This window comes from Scyliorhinus torazame, chromosome 1 (assembly GCF_047496885.1).
Source record: "Scyliorhinus torazame isolate Kashiwa2021f chromosome 1, sScyTor2.1, whole genome shotgun sequence".
Taxonomy (NCBI): Eukaryota; Metazoa; Chordata; class Chondrichthyes; order Carcharhiniformes; family Scyliorhinidae; genus Scyliorhinus; species Scyliorhinus torazame.
Window position 1 is genome coordinate 280,656,663 of NC_092707.1, and position 20,430 is coordinate 280,677,092.

General features: G+C 45.2%; 1 protein-coding gene and 1 pseudogene across 4 annotated transcripts in view; both read left to right on the forward strand.

The window, feature by feature from the left end:
* LOC140420744 (otoraplin-like) overlaps nt 1-14,419 on the forward strand; it is a 35,675-nt pseudogene extending 21,256 nt beyond the window's left edge.
* A 4,233-nt stretch (nt 14,420-18,652) lies between these two features.
* The window catches only part of LOC140421790 (uncharacterized), a 333,807-nt gene continuing 332,029 nt past the window's right edge, over nt 18,653-20,430 (forward strand). For 2 of the 4 annotated variants that reach the window (XM_072506679.1, XM_072506666.1), the window contains exons 1-2: nt 18,653-18,897; nt 19,048-19,292. In XM_072506679.1, coding sequence (XP_072362780.1) covers nt 19,227-19,292 — 66 coding nt within the window. In that variant the 5' untranslated portion in view covers nt 18,653-18,897; nt 19,048-19,226. The remainder of the gene's footprint in view (nt 18,898-19,047; nt 19,293-20,430) is intronic. The other 2 variants (XM_072506655.1, XM_072506676.1) reach the window with 1 other exon arrangement.

Genomic DNA, 20,430 nt, shown 5'->3' on the forward strand with positions numbered 1-20,430 from the left:
AGCTACATTATGTTCCTAACTTTCAACAGTGACTACATTTCAAGGAATATTTAATGTGCTTTCGGATGTCCTGTGGACAGGGAGAGTGCTATAACAATGGAAAACTATGGACGGGATTCTCTGGCCGCGTTTGCCCGGTGACCAGACAATCCCTCTCGTGGGCAATGGAGTTCCTTCCTTCCTTCCATCCTTCCTTCTTCCCTCCCTCCCTCCCTTCCTTCCTTTCTTCCCTCCCTCCCTTCCTCCCTTCTTCCCTCCCTCCCTCCCCTCCTTCCTTCCTTCCTTTCCTCTTTCCCTCCCTCTTTCCCTTCCCTCCGCAAAACCCTTGTCCGCTGCAGGGAAAATTCCACCCTTTTTTCTTAAAAGCTTTTTTTTTAATAAACATTTTATTGAGGTACTTTTGGTATTATAACAACAACAAAATAAACAATGTACATGAAACTATAAACATAGTGCAAAAGCCATCTCTTCCCTTACCGGTCCCACCTTTATTAACCCCCTACTCTAAGCTAAACTAACCCCCCACTCTCCCCCCCCACCCCCCGTTCTGCTGACGATTAATTTTCCGCAAAGAAGTTGACGAACGATTGCCACCTCCGGGCGAACCCGAACAGTGACCCTCTTAAGGCGAACTTGATTTGCTCCAAACAGAGAAAGCTAGCCATGTCCGATAGCCAGGTCTCCGACTTCGGGGGCTTTGAGTCCCTCCAAGCAAGTGGTATCCGTCTCTGGGCTACCAGGAAAGCAAAGGCCAGAACATCTGCCTCTTTCTCCTCCTGGATTCCCACATCTTCCGACACCCTGAAAATTGCCACCTCTGGACTCAGCACCACCCTTGTTTTTAACACCGTGGACATGACATCCGCAAACCCCTGTCAAAATCCCCTGAGCTTTGGACATGTCCAGAACATGTGGACATGGATCGCTGGTCCCCCCGCACATTTTGCACACCTGTCTTCCACCCCAAAGAATCTGCTCATCCGGGTCGCTGTCATGTGAGCCCGGTGAATGACCTTAAATCGGATCAGGCTGAGCCTGGCACATGTTGTGGACGCGTTGACTCTGCTCAATGCTTCCGCCCAGAGGCCATCCTCAATCTCTCCTCCCAGCTCCTCCTTAAAAGCATTAATGAAGCACTCTTTACGTGCAGTGTTTTCATATTGCTCTTAGGCAGTCCCTCAGGATTAAGAATCATAGAATTTACAGAGCATAAGGAGGCCATTCGGCCTATCAAGTCTGCACTGGCTCTTGGAAAGAGCACCCTACCCAAGCCCACACCTCCACCCTATTCCTATAACCCAGTAATCCTACCCAACACTAAGGGCTATTTTTGGACATTAAGGGCAATTTAGCATGGCCAATCCACCTAACCTGCACATCTTTGGACTGTGGGAGGAAACCGGAGCACCCGGAGGAAACCCATGCACACATGGGGAGAACGTGCAGACTCCACACAGACTTTCTGTAGGTCATCCAATCTATCCAGTATGTAGAATTAATTAGACAGTATTATAATGTAGATAGAGTGTCCATAATTATTGATCTATTTGAAAAGAGGACCTTCAGCCATTAAGGATGACTTGCTTCTGGATGGGTTCTGAAATGGCTGATAAGTCTAATTCACAATCTGTAGACTCTGTCACGTGCGGGCCAGGTGGTGCTTGAAGGGTTGTGTTAATGGTTGGCTTGGAGGTTGGTGCGCTTCCTCCAATGCTTCGACTTTGCCTCTTTATGTTCATGACAAAGTCTCTTGGTTTGTTTGGTGCCTTCCTGAATGAACCTTCTCCTTTTGGTCAGTCACGAGCCAGGGTCACCCGTGTCTGACCTTTTTAGAGATGTTTTGAGGACATCCCGGAAGCGTTTCTGCTGTTCTGGGAGTCTCCTGCCATGACAGAGTTCCAAGTAGGACCGTTTCTTTGTGAATCTGGTGTCAGGAATGTGAACAACATATCCCACCCAGCGGAGCTGGTTTTGAGTGATTAATACCTGGATATTGGGCAGGTTGGCTGTTGGACTACCTTTCTTGCCACCAGATCTGGAGAATCTTGTGACGGCATGGCTGGTGGTACATCATTAGTGCTTTGAGGTGCTTTCTGTAGGTCATCCAATCTATCCAGTATGTAGTATTAATTAGACAGTATTATAATGTAGATAGAGTGTCCATAATTATTGATCTATTTGAAAAGAGGACCTTCTGCCATAAACATTTCAGAACCACTGGGACAGCCTACCTACGTTGTAAAAACATTCATATAGGTAGCTGCTCCTCATGGGATACCACCCTAGGAACTCGTCAATGCTATTCGGCTGGGAGATAAACATAATTGGTGGAGAAAAATAAATCAGCTCATGTAAGCACCTTGGAGATTAAAATATTAAAACATAACTTTCTACTCTGGTACAAGAGAACCTTATTCTTGTGCATTTGTTATCTAAATTTAACAGAGGCTGTTTACTGATCACAATCATTTATTTTTAAATGCTTTAGTTAAAATGCCTGACCTGGATTAATGTAAATTAATACCAAATCTACCAATTATGTTCCAAAGCATCCCTAAAGTTCTCCCAAGCGTAGCTGGTTTTGAGTGATCACTTTTGATGCGTTGGGTGTTCTGGATCACATACAGGTCACTATTTTATTAAAAATTTTATTAAAAGGTTAACTATTTAAACATACTTGAACTGTGGGTAAATACGATACCAGCTTTAACTAAAGACCTTTGCCTTGTCCTAACCAGTTGATGCACTCAGCACATGGTGAATGTCTGGGTTGCAGGCTGTGAGCTCTGTGCTCCGAGCTGGCTGCTGCTAGAATGAGCGGGAACTCTCCTGTCCCCTGTCTTTATAGTGCGTGTGCTCTCACTGGTGATTGGCTGCGGTGTTATGTATGTTGATTGGTCCCACTGTGTGTCCATCAGTGTGTGTCTGCACCATGATATACTTACTGGTGTATATTATGACAACTTTTAGTCATCCATGAGTATTTATTACAAACTAGAAAAGTTACTCAGGTAAACAAAACAGCCTGCACTCCTTTCCTGCTCCTCCTCCTGTCTGAGACAAGTCTGCGGATTCCACTGCGTGGATTGTCATTGGCGACTGATATTTATCCAGATGTTTGGCTGCTGTTTATAAGGGAATCACTGAGAGTGGCTGGTGGCAAGGGGTAATTTTATCCAAACAATCTTCACGCACTTAAGAGAAAAGAAAAAGGTTGCAAACTGGGACATGCAAATGGAAAGGCTTGCTGTTTGTCTATTTCCACTTTTAGTACTTGGATGAACACAAGGTGCAAAAGCAGATTTCATGGACAAACTTGCAGAGAAGAAAGCCTGCGCTGATGAGGAATGTGTTTGTAAGTAAATTTTCTTCACTTTTCATGAAGGGAACTCAAAAATGTCATTGCATATGCATGCTCTTTGTCATTGCTAACACAGAAATACATTCTACATTCAGCAGCTATTGCAAGTTTGCTCACAATTTTAATATGTTCTTTTGACATTTTCCACATTGAAATCCAGCTGTTACTGCCCTGTAATTCAAATCCTCCTTCACTGCAACAGCACGGCAAACTTAGGAAAGTGCCTCCTTAGTTACTGTTAACGCTGCTCTTTTAGTGGTCCGACCCAGGAAACAAATCCAACCAAATCATCCCATTTTTCCCCCCTTTCTCCTGAATTGTCATGCTGTACTGTCACACAGCAGCCCAAACACACTCAATGACACAAGTTTGCAATGCATTTCAACATGTGACCCTTTCCCATTGCCCAGTGGTTTGTTTGCCCGTACTGTTACTTCAGATCAAGCTTCCCCAAAAAGTTACTTTCTCTGTTCAGATATTCATTTCACTTCAAAGTGCCCAACAACCTGAACCAGGGGTGATCAATTACAGGTACAGTTTCCTTAGAGAGGTAAAAGCAAATTTTTTAAAAGCTGTCTCTGATCCAAGATCCCTGCCACCCAAGAAGTGCCATTTGAAAGGAAATCTGAGCATATCCAAGCTTTCACTATGCTTTATTTTCAGTCTTGCCCAGGTCTCGCTGCCAATGCTTGAACATTCAACATTAACTTGAACAGTCAGACTTCAGGGATTCAAATTATATTTATTTTTGACAGTGCCATAATGAAGGTTTGAAAAAGGCACAGGCAGACTAAATCCAGATTAGCTTAAATATCTGACCCAGGTTTGCCCCTGCTCACCTGGTCACTGCAATAGTAAGACAGCACACATTTATATGGGCTAAGCTAGCTTTTAAAGTTGTCAACACATTCATTTTGAGCTGAGGGGGAAACTAGCTGAAAAACCTTGAGAAGCTCTGAGGGAGTTCAAGCAAAATTAATGTGTTTTCTTTTAGACGTTATCTCGATTGGCCAGGTGGTTGATGATTACAATGCACCAGATTGCAGGTTTCTAAACCTTAAGGAGGGGCAGTTGATGTATGTGTACTCCAAACTGGTTCGGGACGGTCAAAGTTCTGGGCTGGCAGTGTAAGTCGGTGCATTTTAAGTTGAAAAATGTAAAAATAAGTATTCCAGTGATCCTTTGCTAGTTCTTTGTATATGATTGTCAGGACACACTGGGCTCATTCACGGTCAATTCCAGCCCCACTTGACCCAGAGTTGCAACACAGGTGAAATCAGATTTTATTTCAGATACCCGAGGCCCTTGGCTGTGCCCAATAAATTACTGTCACCAGGTTTGTAACTTTAACACAAGTAACCTTTTATTATGTACAGTATTATAATTAAACTGACAGAAAAATATAACTGATTATCTAATGTCCCTTTCCCAAAGCCTCCTTCCTAACTACTCTCACTCTCTATATATACACACAGACAAACAACACAGAGGGAAAAGTGTGATTGAGAGGGAAAGAAAATATTAATAAAATAAAAGAATAAAGATCTTTGATCACTGGGATGACTTCCAGTCAATGTCTTTCTGAAGTTCAGGCTTTCATTTGATACTTCTTCCTTCGAGGTTTGAGATGGTTTTCTCTGGCAAGGCTGTCTACCTTCTCTGCAGATTCAGGTTCATTTCAAGTTTACAGCAAAGGTGTGCCAGGCACTCGCTGATTTTAGAACATAAAAGCAGTTATTTCAGAAAGAGAGAGAGCGTTCCTTCTCCTTCCAAAGTTTAAACCATTCTGCCCAGTTCTCTGAGAAAGTATCATGCAGGAGCCAATCACCAATCGTTGTCAGGCAGAACACTGTCCCTGGCCAACCCACCGGTTACCAGTTCACCAATCAAACCAACCTCCTCCAAAACCGGTTCCTAAGATTTACCAGGTGCTTGAAGAGCCTGGCCTCTCCCCTCCAAACATAACATTTGGGAACACAATGTCCTGACAACCAGGCCGCTTCAGCTTGAGTCTTCTGCTTAAAGGCACATTCCTATTATGGGTCCACGGACCAAAAATAATGAAATAAAATAAATGGGAACTAAGGAAATAAACAGGAAGAACGCTTACAATGATGGCCTACTTCATGTTAACATCTTGGTTTTCACTTGACAGGTTTACAGTGATCATTAGTTTATGGACCAGATGGGTATGGTAGGTTATTTCCCCAGCACTATGATCAGCGAGCAACATATGTTCCAGAACACAACAGTGGTACTTCCCACAACTGTGAGTACTTCTTTAATGTCTATACAAACATTCATACAGTTAGCGTTTGCATGTTAACTCCTCCACAACTACTGTAGAATATATTTTTCTCTCCCTGGTCTAGATTATTAGCTGTATACCCCACAGCCCCTCTTCAATGCTCACAGTTTTGCCTTGTTATTAATTGTTTTTTAATAAACATTTTATTGAGGTATTTATGCTTTTACAACAACAACAAAATAAACAATGTACATGAAAATATAAACATAGTGCCAAAGCCGTCTTTCTTCCTTACAGGTCCCACCTTTACTAACCCCCTACTCTAAACTAAGCTAACCCCCAACCCCCCCCCCCTTCTGCTGACGGTTAATTTTCCCCAAAGAAGTTGATGAACGGCTGCCACCTCCAGACGAACCCTAACTGTGACCCTCTCAAGGCGAACTTGATTTTCTCCAAACAGAGAAAGCTAGCCATGTCAGTTAGCCATGTCTCCGTCTTCAGGGGCTTTGGGTCCCTCCAAGCTAATAGTATCCGTCTCCGGGCTACCAGGGAAGCAAAGGCCAGAACGTCTGCCTCTTTCTCCTCCTGGATTCCCGGATCTTCCGACACCTCTGGACTCGGTGCCACCCTTGCTTTCAACACTTTGGACATGACATCCGCAAACGCCTGCCAGAATCCCCTAAGCTTCGGGCATGCCCAGAACATATGGACATGGTTCGCTGACCCTCCCGCACACCTTACGCACCTATCTTCTACCCCAAAGAACCTGCTCATCCGGGCCACTGTCATGTGGGCCCGGTGAACGACCTTAAATTGTATCAGGCTGAGCCTTGCACATGTTGTGGACACGTTGACTCTACTCAATGTGTCTGCCCAGAGACCATCCTCTATCTCTCCTCCTAACTCCTCTTCCCACTTGTGTTTCAACTCCTCGGTCTGCGTTTCCTCTGACCCCATGAGTTTCTTCTAAATGTCAGAAACCCTCCCCTCTCCCACCCACACTCTGGAAACTACCCTGTCCTGTATCCCCCTTGGTGGTAGGAGCGGGAAGGTTGAGACCTGCCTGTGTAGGAAGCCCAGCACTTGCAGGTACCTAAATTCCTTTCGCCTCACCAATCCAAATTTCTCCTCCAGCTCCCTCAGGCTAGAAAAGCTCCCCTCTATAAACATATCTCCCATCCTCTCAATCCCTGCTCTCTGCCATCTCCGGAACCCTCCATCCAGCCTTCCCGGGGCAAACCGGTGATTATTATAGATTGGAGACCAGACCGATGCTCCCTCTGCTCCCACATTTCCTCCATTGCCCCCAGACCTTCAGGGCCGCCACCACCACGGGGCTGGTAGAGTACCGTGCCGGCGGGAACGGCAGAGGCGCCGTTACCAATGCCCCCTTGAATGAAGCCGCCTCCATTCGCACCCACCACCCACTTCCTGATCATGGCTATATTCGCTGCCCAATGATAATTACTAAAATTTGGCAGCGCCAGCATGCCCTCCCCCCGGCTCCGCTCAAGCATCCCCTTTTTTATTCGCGAGGTCTTACCCACCCATACAATTCGAGAGATCTCCTTATTGACCCGTTTAAAGAATGACCGTGGAATAAAGATGGGGAGACACTGAAACACAAACAGGAATCTCGTGAGGACCGTCATTTTCACTGTCTGCACCCTCCCAGCTAGTGACAACGGAAGCGTGTCGCACCTTCGGAAATCGTCCTTCATTTGGTCTACTAATTGGGCCAAATTTAACTTGTGTCGCTGTTCCCATTCCCACGCCACCTGAATGCCTAGGTATTGAAAGCTTCCCCCTACCACCCTAAATGGCAGCTCCCCCAATCGCCTCTCCTGCCCCCTTGCCTGAATCGCAAACCTCTCGCTTTTCCCCATATTTAGTCTATAACCCAACAACCGGCCAAACTCCCCCAGAATCCTCATAATTTCTTCCATCCCCTCTAGTGGGTCTGAAACATACAGGAGCAGGTCGTCTGCGTATAGCGAGACTCTGTGTTCCACTCCCCTTCCAGCCCCTTGAGGCTCTCAGCGCAATTGCCAGAGGCTCTATGGCCAACGCGAATAGCAGTAGGGAGAGGGGGCATCCCTGTCTCGACACCCGATGCAGCCTGAAATAGTCCGATGTTGACCTGTTCATCCGTACGCTCGCAACAGGAGCCTAATACAACAGCCTGACCCAGTCAATGCAGCTCCGCCCAAATCCAAACTATCCCAGTACCTCCCACAGATATTCCCACTCCACACCTTCTCTGCGTCCATTGCGACCACTACCTCCACGTCCCTACTTTCGGGGGGCATCATAATCACATTTAACAACCTTCTTACGTTGGCTGCCAACTGCCTACCCTTAACAAATCCCATCTGGTCCTCCCCAATCACTTAAAAAAAAAATTTAGAGTACCCAATTATTTTTTTCCAATTAAGGGGCAATTTAGCGTGACCAATCCACCTATCATGCACATCTTTGGGTTGTGGGGGTGAAACCCACGCAGACACGGGGAGAACGGACAGTGACCCAGGGCTGGGATTCGAACCCAGGTCCTCAGCGCCGTAGGCAGCAATGCTAACCACTGTGCCACCGTGCTGCCCTGGTCCTCCCCAATCACGTCCGGAACACAGTCTTCAATCCTTGAGGACAAGATCTTAGCCAACAATTAGGCGTCTACATTTAGTAGGGATATCGGCCTATAGGACCCGCATAGTTCCGGGTCCTTGTCCCGCTTCAGGATCAATGAGATAGTGGCCTGTGACATCGTCGGAGGCAGCACCCCACGTTCCCTTGCCTCATTGAATGTCCTCATCAACAGCGAACCCAATATCCCAGAGAACTTATAATAAAATTCCACTGGGTACCCGTCCGGCCCCGGGGCTTTACCCGACTGTATGGCCTTCAGTCCCTCTGCTATTTCCTCCAACCCGAACGGGGCCCCCAGCCCTTCTATCAATCCCCCATCCACCTTCGGGAACTTCAGCCCCCCTAAAAAGTGCCTCATCCCCTCCGGTCCAGCTGGGGGTTCCGACTCATTCAACCTACTGTAAAACTCCTTGAACGCCTTATTAACCCATGCTGAGTCTCCGACCAGGTTCCCGTCCCTGTCCCCATGCTTTACTTTCCCTATCTCACTGGCTTCCTCCCTCTTTCTAAGCTGCCGTGCAAGCATTCTGCTGGCCTTCTCCCCATGTTCATAAATCCCCCCCTCGCCTTCCTCAGCTTCTCCACTGCCTTCCCTGCAGGTAAGAAGCCGAACTCCGCCTGTAGCCTCCGTCGCTCCCTTGGAAGTCCTGCCTCTGGAGTCTCCGCATACTTCCTGTCGACCTGGAGTATCTCCTTTATCAGTCGGTCTGTCTCTGCTCTGTCTGCCTTCTCCCTGTGGGCCCATATCGAGATCAGCTCCCCTCTAACCACCGCCTTCAATGCGTCCCAGACCACCACCGCCAAGACTTCACCCATGTCGTTGACTTTCAGGTAGTTCGGGAATAAATTTCCTCAGCTGCCCACACACCTCTTCATCAGCTAAAAGTCCCACGTCCAGCCTCCAGTGCGGGCGCTGGCTACTCTCCTTGCTAACCTGTAGGTCAACCCAGTGCGGGGCATGATCTGAGATTGTGATCGCCGAATACCCCGTGTCCACTACCCCCCGTCAGTAGAGCCCTGTTCAAAATAAAAAAGTCAATCCGGGAGTACACTTTATGCACATGTGAGTAGAAGGAGAATTCCTTCACACACGGCTGCCCGAATCTCCATGCCCCCCCCCCCCCTCATTTGCTCCATGAACCCCTTTAGTTCCTTCGCCATTGCTGGCACCCTGCCCGTCCTTGAGCTCGACCGGTGGAACCCAGGGTCGATAACTGTGTTGAAGCATGACCAACTTATGCAAATCCAGGTCCGGGATCTTCCCCAACATCCTCTTTATAAACTCCACATCATCCCAATTTGGCGCATACACATTCACTAGTACCACCGGCAACCCCTCCAGCTTCCCACTGACTATAATTGTTAATCAGGATTGCGACCCCTCTAGCCTTCGAGTCCAGCCCCGAGTGAAAAACCTGTCCGACCCGTCCCTTCCTTAATCTATTCTGGTCAGTTACTCTAAGGTGCGTGTCCTGTTCCATTACCACGTCCGCCTTCAGTCCACTCAGATACGCGAACACACAGGCCCTCTTAACCGGCCCATTTAGCCCTCTCACATTCCATGTGATCAGCCTGGTTGGGGGGCTCATCACCCCCCCCCCCCCTCCCCCCTTCGCCGATCAGCCATCACCTTTCTTAGGCCAGTCTCCAGTCCGCGCCCCACGCATCCGCCGGCCCGCCCTCAGGCAGCCTCCGTCCCCGACCTCCTTTCTGTCCCACAGCAAACATCCCTCCCCGTCAGCAGAACATTCCCCCCCTCCCCCCCCCCCCGAGTAACAGCACTATGTAAACCAACCCCTTCAACAAGCATAACATCTGCTCACCCCCCACTGTGCTTCTGTGAGCTTGCCCGTCCAGCTAGCTTGGTGACCCCCGCCCATGGCGCCAGACATTCTCCCACCTATTGTCCCCCCCTCCCCCCCCCCCCCCCCGCTCAGACACACATATGCAAAAGAAAATCAGTCCCAACACAATTGCCCGAAAATAAAACGCGAAAAACAAAGAAAAGATCGAACAGAAGATCCAGCATCTGACAAACACACCTCCATCCCCCATCGGTGCAAATGTAAACTTTAACTCCCTCAGCTCTGCAACTGGCCCCAAATCAATACAGAAGGCATTACAGATAACGTCCGAAAAACAAGAAACTTTGTTAACATGAGCACTGCAGCAAAGTTCAAAGACCTCATAAAGAATAAAAAAATATTAAAAAAAAAAAAAAATTGGCTAACTCAATGGATTCTTTTAAATCTGAAACTAAAAAAGGAGATGTGGACTTTTAAAAATGTAATCTCTGCACTTATTGCCCATCCCTAATTGCCCTTGAACTGAATGGTTTGCTAGGCCAGTTAAGAGTCAACCACAGCTGTGGATCTGGAATCACATGTAGGCCAGACCAGGTAAGGATGGCAAATTTCCTTCCTTAAAGAACATTAGTAAACCAGATGGGTTTTTACGATAATCAACAATGGTTTCAGGGTCATCATTAGATTTTCAATTGCAGATTTTTAAATTGAATTCAAATGTCATCATCTGTTGTGGTGGGATTCGAATCCGGGTCCCCAGAGTATTATCCTGGGTCTCTGGATTATTAGTCCAGTAACAGTATCGCTACGCTACTTCCTCCCTGATCTCAAATCAACTATGATTTCACTGAATGGCAGGCCAGGCTCAAGGGATGGATTGGTCTCCTCCTCTTCTTATATTCCTCGGTAAAATCCCACCAAATCTGTTGGATTGGTGCTCCTGTAGTCCGACCGCTGCCGCAAGCTTTGCAAAATATGTTAATGACTCAGCTCCTGGAATTTGGGATCGGATCATGGCAAGACCTCCGTGCTATTTTGGAGTTCGTCCCAACATTTCAATCTCCTTTTCTGCTGACGAATTGATGTAATCATGCACTTTCTGTTTTTGTTAAACATTTTCACATGGGAGATTGAGGATGTACTGGAGATTTTGGCAGGCTTAAAAGTGGACAGCTCCTCAGGTCCAGATGAGTTGCATCCCAGACTGCTGTGAGAGGCATGGGAGGAAATTACAATGATTCTAGCTCATATTTTTAATTCCTCTCTGGTCACAGGGGAGGTCTGGAGGATGGCTAATGTGGTTCCACTTTTAAAGAAGCATGATAGAGATAACCCAGGGAATTACAGACCAGTGAGTCTCACATTGGTGGAAGGGAAACTATTGTAGGTAATTCCGAAGGACAGAATCAATCTTCACTTGGAGAGGTAAGGTTAGATGAGGGACGTCATAATGGCGTTGGCAGAGGGAGATCATGCCTAACACATTTGATAGAATTGTTTGCTGAGCTGATCAGGTGTGTAGATGAGGGTAGTGTAGTTGATGTGGTTATATGGATTTCAGCAAAACCTTTAACAAGACCCCACATGGGAGACTGATAAAGAAGGTAAAAGCACACAGGATCCAGGTTAATGAGGCAAATTGGATCCAGAGTTGACTTAGTGATAGGAGACAGAGGGTGGTGGTAGAAGGCTGTAATTGAAGGTCAGTGGTCAGTGATGTACCACAATGCTCAGTGCTGGGTCCCTTATGTCCTTTATTGTTTGTGATATATATATATATAAACGATATAGAAGAAAATGTGGGGGGATGGGGGTAATGATAAGTAAGTTTGCAGATGGCATAAAGATTGGCCGAGTGGGTGACAGTGCAGAAGAAGGTCTTAGGTTACAGGAGGATATAGATGGATTGGTCAGATGGACAGATCAGTGGCAGATGGATTTTAACCCTGAAAATAATAATAATCTTTATTATCACAAGTAGGCTTACATTAACACTATAATGAAGTTACTGTGAAATGCCCCTAGTCGCCACATTCCGGCACCTGTTCATGTAATCTGAGGGAGAATTCAGAATGTCCAAATTACCTAACAAAGCCCGTCTTTCAGGACTTGTAGGAGGAAACCTGAGTACCCGGAGGAAACCCATGCAGACACGGGGAGAACGTGCAGACTCCACACAGACAGTGACCCAATCCTGGAATCGAACCTGGGACCCTGGAACTGTGAAACAGCTAACCACTGTGCTACCATGCCGCCAAGTGTGAGGTGATGCAGTTTGGAAGGAGTAATACGACAAGGGAGTATTCAATGAATGGGAGGACACTTGGAAGCACAGAGGAACAGAGGGATCTTGGGGTGCTTATCCACAGATCCCTGAAGGCAGATTAATAGGGTAGTTAAGAAGGCATACGGGACATTTGTCTTTATTAGTCTTGGTGTAAGTTATAAGAGCAGGAAGGTTATGTTGTAGCTGTAGAGGACTTTGGTTAGTTCACAGCTGGAATACTGTGTTCAGCTCTGGTCACCGCATTATAAGAAAGATGTGATTGGACTAGAGAGGGTGCAGAGGATATTCAGCAGCATTTTAGCTATGGAGAGAGGCTGGATAAGCTTGAGTTATTTTCTTTGGAGCCGAGATGGCTGACTGGGGACCTGATTAAGGTGTATAAGATTATGAGGGGCATGGACAGTGTGACTAGAAAGCAGCTGGTCCTCTTAGGTGAAGGGTCAATAGCAAGGGGGCATAATTTTAAGGTGGAAGGCAGAGGGTTTAGAGGGGATCTGAGGAAGCACTTTTCACCCAGAGAGTAGTGGGAATCTGGAATGCACTACCCAGGAGGGTAGTAAAGGCGCGTAACCTCACAATCTTTATAAAGTACTTGGATGAGTACTTGAAATGTCATAATATTCAAGGCTATGGGCTAAGTACTGGGAAGCGGGATTAGTGTAAATTAGAGTGGTTTATTTTTGCAGGCTTGATGGGCCAAAGGGCCTCTTCTGTACTGTCTGATTCTATGACTTTCATCTCTTTTTCCAGCATAAATCAAAAGCTGTGTGGATCAGCAATGAAATAATGAATGCACAATTGGGAAATTAATATGCTTATGTGAAAATCTAAAATTGAGGATAGAGAGAAAAGTACTTGGATTTATTTTGTAATTTAACAACAGTTGACAAAATATGATATAGCTACCTAAACAACTGCAATAAATATTAATGGATATTCTTTTAAATCTGACAAATTTCCTTCAACTGCCTGGGCTTCTTTTAAATGTGCTAATCTAGATATAATTCACTTTACTCATAATCACAGTCACTGCCTATGCTGAAATCCAATGTGTTTTCAATGGATGCTGCACAACGTGCAAACGTTTTGATCTAAATTACAATTACTAAAATACACGGGACTGGATTCTCCGCACCCTGACGCCGAAATCGCGTTCAGTGACGGGGCGGAAAATCTGTTTTCGCGCACAAAATCAGGACCGGCGCCGGTTTTGCAATTCCCCCCCCCCCCCCACCCGAAAATCGGGGGGCTTCATTCGGGACTGGGGGCTATGTGTGCGGGTGATCTGGGGTGGGCGAGCAGCCGATGTAGGGCACTATTTCAGCGGTCCAGGTCTCGGGCTGAGTCCGCCATGGAGCATGGTGCGGCCACTGAAGGCCACCGCCATGCGCGGCCTCTGACCCGGAGTTGCGGGGGCCGTATCGGCAGCTAGGGCTGCGAGCTCTATGACAGCTTCCTGCTAGCCCCCTGCAAGACAGTGAATCTGTGGCCTTTCAACGCCGGTTTTCCCGGTGTAAAAGACCACAGTTTTCATGACGGCGTGGGGACATAGTCCCAAAAACTGAGAATCTAGCCCACGGTGTATGGCATGACATGCAATACCTCCAGCGCCATGCTAATCTAAATTTAAACTGTTCAATGTAACTACAGACATTGCTGATAAAATTCCTTCCATGCACAGTCTTGCTAAGAAAAGCCTTTCTTGCATTCTTCATTTCTTTATTCTTTATTTATTTGTTCATGGGTGTCGGCGTTGCTGGCCAGGCCAGCATTTATTGCCCATCCTTAACTACCCTTGAGATGGTGGCCGTGTGAAGTGTTTGGCCATTTTAAAACTATACTGACTGATGTAATAATACTTTGATTTATTCGTCTGATAATGACCCTGTATTTTTCTCAATTACTGATACTTGTTTCAAAATGAAAAGGTTGAAGGATGTCTTAATTAATTGGTTTTCGAATCTGATCTTTCCATTTTGTTTCAAATTTCTACTCAGGCCATTGATTTCTACTGTGACTGAAGTTAATAGTCTACTCCTCAAAAGGCGTGATCAAAGGAAAAATGTGGAACAAATTGCAACTTAATTGAGAAGCTCTGTTTTGTTTCTTATTGCCAGGAGCATTAATTGTCACATTTCTAAGAAATGATAAAAACATACAATGCCATGTGCTGAAGACTAAGAAAAAAATCATCGAAGTTGCTTATTTTGTACCTTTCTACTGTTGCAAAGCTTGTTTAATGAATGACTGACAATTCATTTATTTTTCTTTTATCTTTCTATCAATTATGTTTTCTATGTGAGTTTAGGAACAACTGGTGGGTTAAAGATACAAGGAGACCTGCATTGGTCCGATGTAAGTTCGCTCATAACGCAAATGTTATCAATTTACTTCAATGTAGTTTTGTTAAATTTCATTGAATGCACAAACCGTGTGTTAGCTTTTATGTGCAGCTAATCAATGTGCTCACACTCTCATGTGATGCAAAAATGCATGCAAGCAAAATTAAAGCATATTTACTTTGATTAATCCATTTGTATGAACTTCTTTCATTAACTAAATAAACTAAACCAACAAACTGAGGGATAAATTTAAAATTCAGTAAGTTCCTTAAAGGGATACCGCATCAAAGTATACAGAATCTCTATTTGTGTGTGTAAACGTTTGTGTGCTCTATCATCTGTGTGTGTATACATGCTCCACAATTACGTCAGGGCAACATTTGTAGGGAACAGATGGCTGCTGCCTACGAATTGCTGATAAACTCCATCCACCATTAGCATCTGACAGACGTGACATGTAAACAGAAGCATGCGGTAAAAGAGACCCATAAAAAAAAAACAAGGCTAGCATTGTGTAGCACCTTTCAGGACTTCCCAAAGCACTTTAAAACCAAAGAAGAATGGTTGATTGGCCACTGCTAAAAAGCAGGAAAGTTTGGAGGTCTTGTGCTGCAGGGGGTAGCGTCCCTGTCTCTGAGCCAGAAGCCTTGGGTTCACATCTCATTCCAGGACATGATGACCAAGGCAGGTATATCTATCATATTACCGAACAGGTTGTGTATCAATTTGTAAATCCTTTCAAAGTGCCTGTGGTAAAAGTAAGAGAGTCGCTTGGTCACTTGTGCTTGATGCAGAGTGGTGCCTCTCAAGCTACATCCTATGATGACAGACTACCAACCTTTTCCAGGAAAATTGAGTTATGGGAACACATGGACAAGCTGTGAGAAGAGGTATGGAGGAAACTAGTGCGTATCATTATATAAAACTGACAACACAGTACGATGAATGTAAGGAATTGGTACATATATTTTATTACATCTGGTGCAGTAATGGTTTTAAAAGCCTGGGTTAGGATGTGTATGTTTCTGCTGCAGCATATGTTTCAAAAATCCTGGTTTGAAAGACAGCTAAACTTTGTGGCTGCATAAGGTACAATTAAGATGTTGTAAATGTGAGATAATAATCCTTTCAAGCCATGCTTATGTTTACAAGGAGAGGCCTGATGGGTTTTTGTTAGAATTTCTGGGGAGTAGATAATTAGAGACGTAAACTTAAGCAAGTGGCTCATGGGATTTGAATAGAATAGTGATGATGTAATTAATGGGAGGAGCCAGGGCTATAGAGTTTAGTTTTGGCTGTGAGCTGAACAGTAGCTTCTGCAGTAAGGTATCAGAGGTTCAGCATTAATCTGACAGAACCTTTCTCTTCCTTCAAGCAGTCTCTCAAAAGATCTCTCTATCCAAAGATTGAGAAGTAATCCTGTGCTTGCTAACTCAATTTGAAAGTGTTTTTTGACCTGTGATGGGCTTTGCTTGATTGGAGGTAAAAAAATGTATCCATTAGAAGCTATAGTGTTTCTTTTTATTGTTAAGGATTGTTTAACTGGTAATTGTAAGCTATATTTCTGTGATGTTCAGGTAGTTTAATACTGTATTAATAATACAGTTTGTTTTAATATACCATATCCCTATTTTTATATGGAATCATTCCTGGAGCAAAGTATTCTTTCCTTACCGTTTTACAAATTTAAAAAAAGTATTGTCATTCCTGTCCGGTATCCTAGCAAATGTTAGGGTCTGGTCTGGGATCGTAACGACATTTTTTGCTTAAATACAGCAAGCAGTATCTACAATCCAAACACAAAGTGTGTTTAGTTATAGTTACATTCACAATCAGTGCAAAAACAGGTCAGCATATGTTGATCGCAATGGCATACAGATGGAATGATGCATGGCTGTGTTCTTTATTGATATCCATTTTCAGTAGCTGTGAATTTTTATGTATCTTGGGACTTCAGCTTGATTTAGATTTGGATCCTATTACATTGAGCTCATTGCCTTTGTCTCGTTCTAAGATTTTGTTTTAAACCAAGCCTCACACAGACGTATTAAGAAAGACATTTTAATTAAGTTAGAGCAGAATAATAAACATACTGGAAAGAGTCTGCAGCTGGACTTTGTGCTGGAGAGAATGGGAATTTGGCCTTGCCAATTCCAAAAAGCAGAAGAAACAAGATCAGGAGATGGCCATTGGGCTTCTTTAACCTGTTCCGCCATTCAATAAGATCATGGCTGATTTGGTCCACCCACGTCGACACTACAACCAAGAAAGTACATCAGCACATATACTTCCTCAGGAAACTAAGGGAATTCAGCATGTCCACATTGACTCTAACCAATTTTTACAAATACACCATAGAAAGCATCCTGTCTGGCAGCATCACAGCCTGGTACGGCAACTGCTCGGCCCAAGACGGTAAGAAATATAGGGAGTCGTGAATATTGCCCAGTCCATCACGCAAACCCGCCTCCCATTGATTGACCCTGTCTACACCTCCCGCTGCCTTGGGAAAGCGGACAGCATAATCAAAGAACCCTCCCACAGGGGCTATTCTCTCTTCCAACCTCTTCCATTGGGCAGAAGATACAAAAGTCTGAGAACACGCACCAATAGACTCAAAAGCAGCTTCTTCTCCGCTGTTACCAGACTCCTGAATGACCCTCTTATGGACTGAACTATTCTTTCTACACATCTTCTCTATGGTTGTAGCACTACACTCCGTATGCTTCATCCAATGTCTATGTATTTACATTGTGTACTTATCATTTATGTTTTTCATGTATGGGACAATCTGCCTGGACTGCACGCAGGACAATACTTTTCACTGTACGTTGGTACACATGACAATAAATCTAAATCTTAAATTTTCTCAGCTCCACATTCCCACCCTAACCCCATGTCCCTTGATAAATAGCTCTCTTGAATACATTCAAAGCTTGAGTATCCACAACCCCGCATGCAGGCAAATTCCAAATATTCACCAACTCACTGAGTGAAAAAATGTCTCTTCATCTCGGTCTGAACTGGCCGACCCGTTATACTGAGTTTGTGACTCCGTGTTTTACGCTTCCCCACGAGGGGCTACAGTCTTTCAGTGTCTCCCCTATCAAACCCTCTGAGAATTTTACACATCTAAACTCCAGAGAATATTCTACTCCATTCTACTCACTATACTTCGACAACAAAATCAAGGAAATCGAGGCACAGTGGTTCGCACTGCTGCCTCACAGCGTCAGGGACACGCGTTCAATTCTGGCCTTGGGTGACTGTCTGTGGGGAGCTTGCACTTTCTCCCCTTGTCTACATGAGTTTCCTCCAGGTGCGTTGGTTTCTTCCCACAGTCCAAAGATGTGCAGGTTAGGTGGATGGGCCATGATAAAAAATGGCCCCTTTATGTTCAAAGGTGTGTAGATTAGGTGGGATTATGGGGCTACAGGGTAGTGGGCCTAGGTAGAGTGCTCTTTTGGACAGACTCAATGGGCCAAATGGCCTCCTTCTGCACTGTAGGAATTCTATGGATAGGAATTATAAGCTGCAACATTATGCCACAGTGATCTCCCTCTGCTGGGTGCTATTAGAATCTCACACCCATACATACAAATACACACTCACAGATACATCGACCGACACACACATAAGCCCAAACAGACAGCCACACAGACAGATGTACACACACACATACATGCACACAGACATACAGATACACAGGCTCTGACACACACACACACATACAGAAACAATCACAGAAGTACACACACAGCCTCATGCGCACACATATGTATACACACACCACAGAAACACACACCCTACACACACACATAGACACACCTTCAGTCTACAGGGATGTAGATACACTTGGGGGAAGGAGCTTGAGAGTAGTAAGGGAGTTGAGACTTTGTGGTTGCCAGGGTGCTTGTTAAGGTTGCTTTGTTTTGGTCTCTGCAATGTTTGCAGACGGCACCGCAGCACAAAACCTCTCCCCACAGCACTCAACTTCCTGGAAACTTGGTCAGGTTTTTCATCGGCTTCCCTGGAAATAATGGCAATTTGGGAGTTTGGAAGGAAGCTGGAACGTTACCTGTTTCGTTTATCCAGCTCTAAACCTTCTCCTCCTCACTTCGATTTTACACCTGGATTTTGAAGCTGTCAGAGAGTTGGAATTTACTGAGAAAGTTGAAACTTTCTGAGGGAGCTGATTCTTTGATCCTGTAAGAATTTCTGTTGAGATTAACAACATTTACTTTTATAAATACATTTTTGTTTAAAGATTGGACCCACTCTTTGCTAGAACAGATTGGTTTGTTATTATTTTAAAGCAATTCTACATTTTCTGATAAATGTTCTGTGTATTTATACAGTGCATTCAAAGGAAAGCCAGTTGATTTTCTGGACAATCGCCTGCGGTTCCTTCCTTGTCTCCAAACTTCATTTGATGACAGAGAAACAAAAGGTTTATAAAATGTAGAAGGAACATCGTTACTCTCTCTGAGAACATTCTTCATAATCTCTTTTCGCTTGAAGATACTGAAGTTCCAAAATGCAGAACAAGCAACCACACCAAGATGCATCAGCGAGGAACATGACGGGAATATACCTGGGAATGGTAGGTTTTGTTTTCTGGGGCTTAGCAGTGAACAGGAAGGTACGTGTGAGACCCAAGTTCTGCCGGAGATGCAACTTAATGGCTGGTGTTCCTTGGTGGCAAGATTTCAGTTGTTGCATATTCTTTGCAGGCTTATCCCAACCTTATTTCGCTATTGCCAACCCGAAGTGTTGTCGAAACTGCCTCCAAATTCTCAACGAAGCTATTACTACCGGACTCGCTGAGTATTTCCCCGGGGCCGTCGAGAGCAGCGCAGTCGCTAGCGCCTTCAATCCCGACCCCCTACCCAAACTCTCCTCCATTCTGACCCATTGGGAGTCAACCCCTCTGACCCAGCTCCCTACCTTCTCCACATTCCCGCCCAGTAATAATAATAATACAAGACAAACTTTATTATTAACACAGCACGCCGGGTTCACGATTTGTGGGGCCGCACATGTCCCGCACCGTCGAGAACTCGCCCCATTTGGGGTGGAACATCGCGGGTGGGCCGGCCGATGACGCGCCAACGACATTGAGACTGCGTGCAGCGTGCGTCATGATGATGCCATTTCGGAGGGGGCGGAGCATGGCTGACCTGCGTCAAACTGGCGCCAGCCCCGATTTCGGCATCGGAGCCCATTCTCCACCCGATCGCCGAATACGATTTCGGCATCAGGCTACGGAGAATTCCACCCAATATATCTGAAATTCCCACATTCATCCCATCATATTCAATGGCGGAGCAGGCTTGCAGGCCGAATGGCCTACTATCGCTCCTATTTCATATGCCACCATGTTCTGTGCTTACCCCACTTTGCTCTAGGTCTGTATGAGCACAAAAACAACCAGGAAAACAGAAGAGTTAATAGTAACAATACTTTTAAAAGAATATATCATTATTCAAGTGTGGAAAGAAATTACGGATAGGTTTATTGAAACTGGTTTCCATAGCATCTCCAGGCAAGTTACCTCTTCCTGGTATTATTTTCATAAAAGTGCTCCATACACTCTCCAAGGCCTTGACATCGTTCCCAGAGTGGACTCTTGATTTGGACACAATATTCCAGCTGAGAACTTACTTCTGAGGGATTTTTGAGGAGGAAATATCGCGTGGCACAGTGACAGCTGGGATAAAAACAAAGTAACACCACAGTTA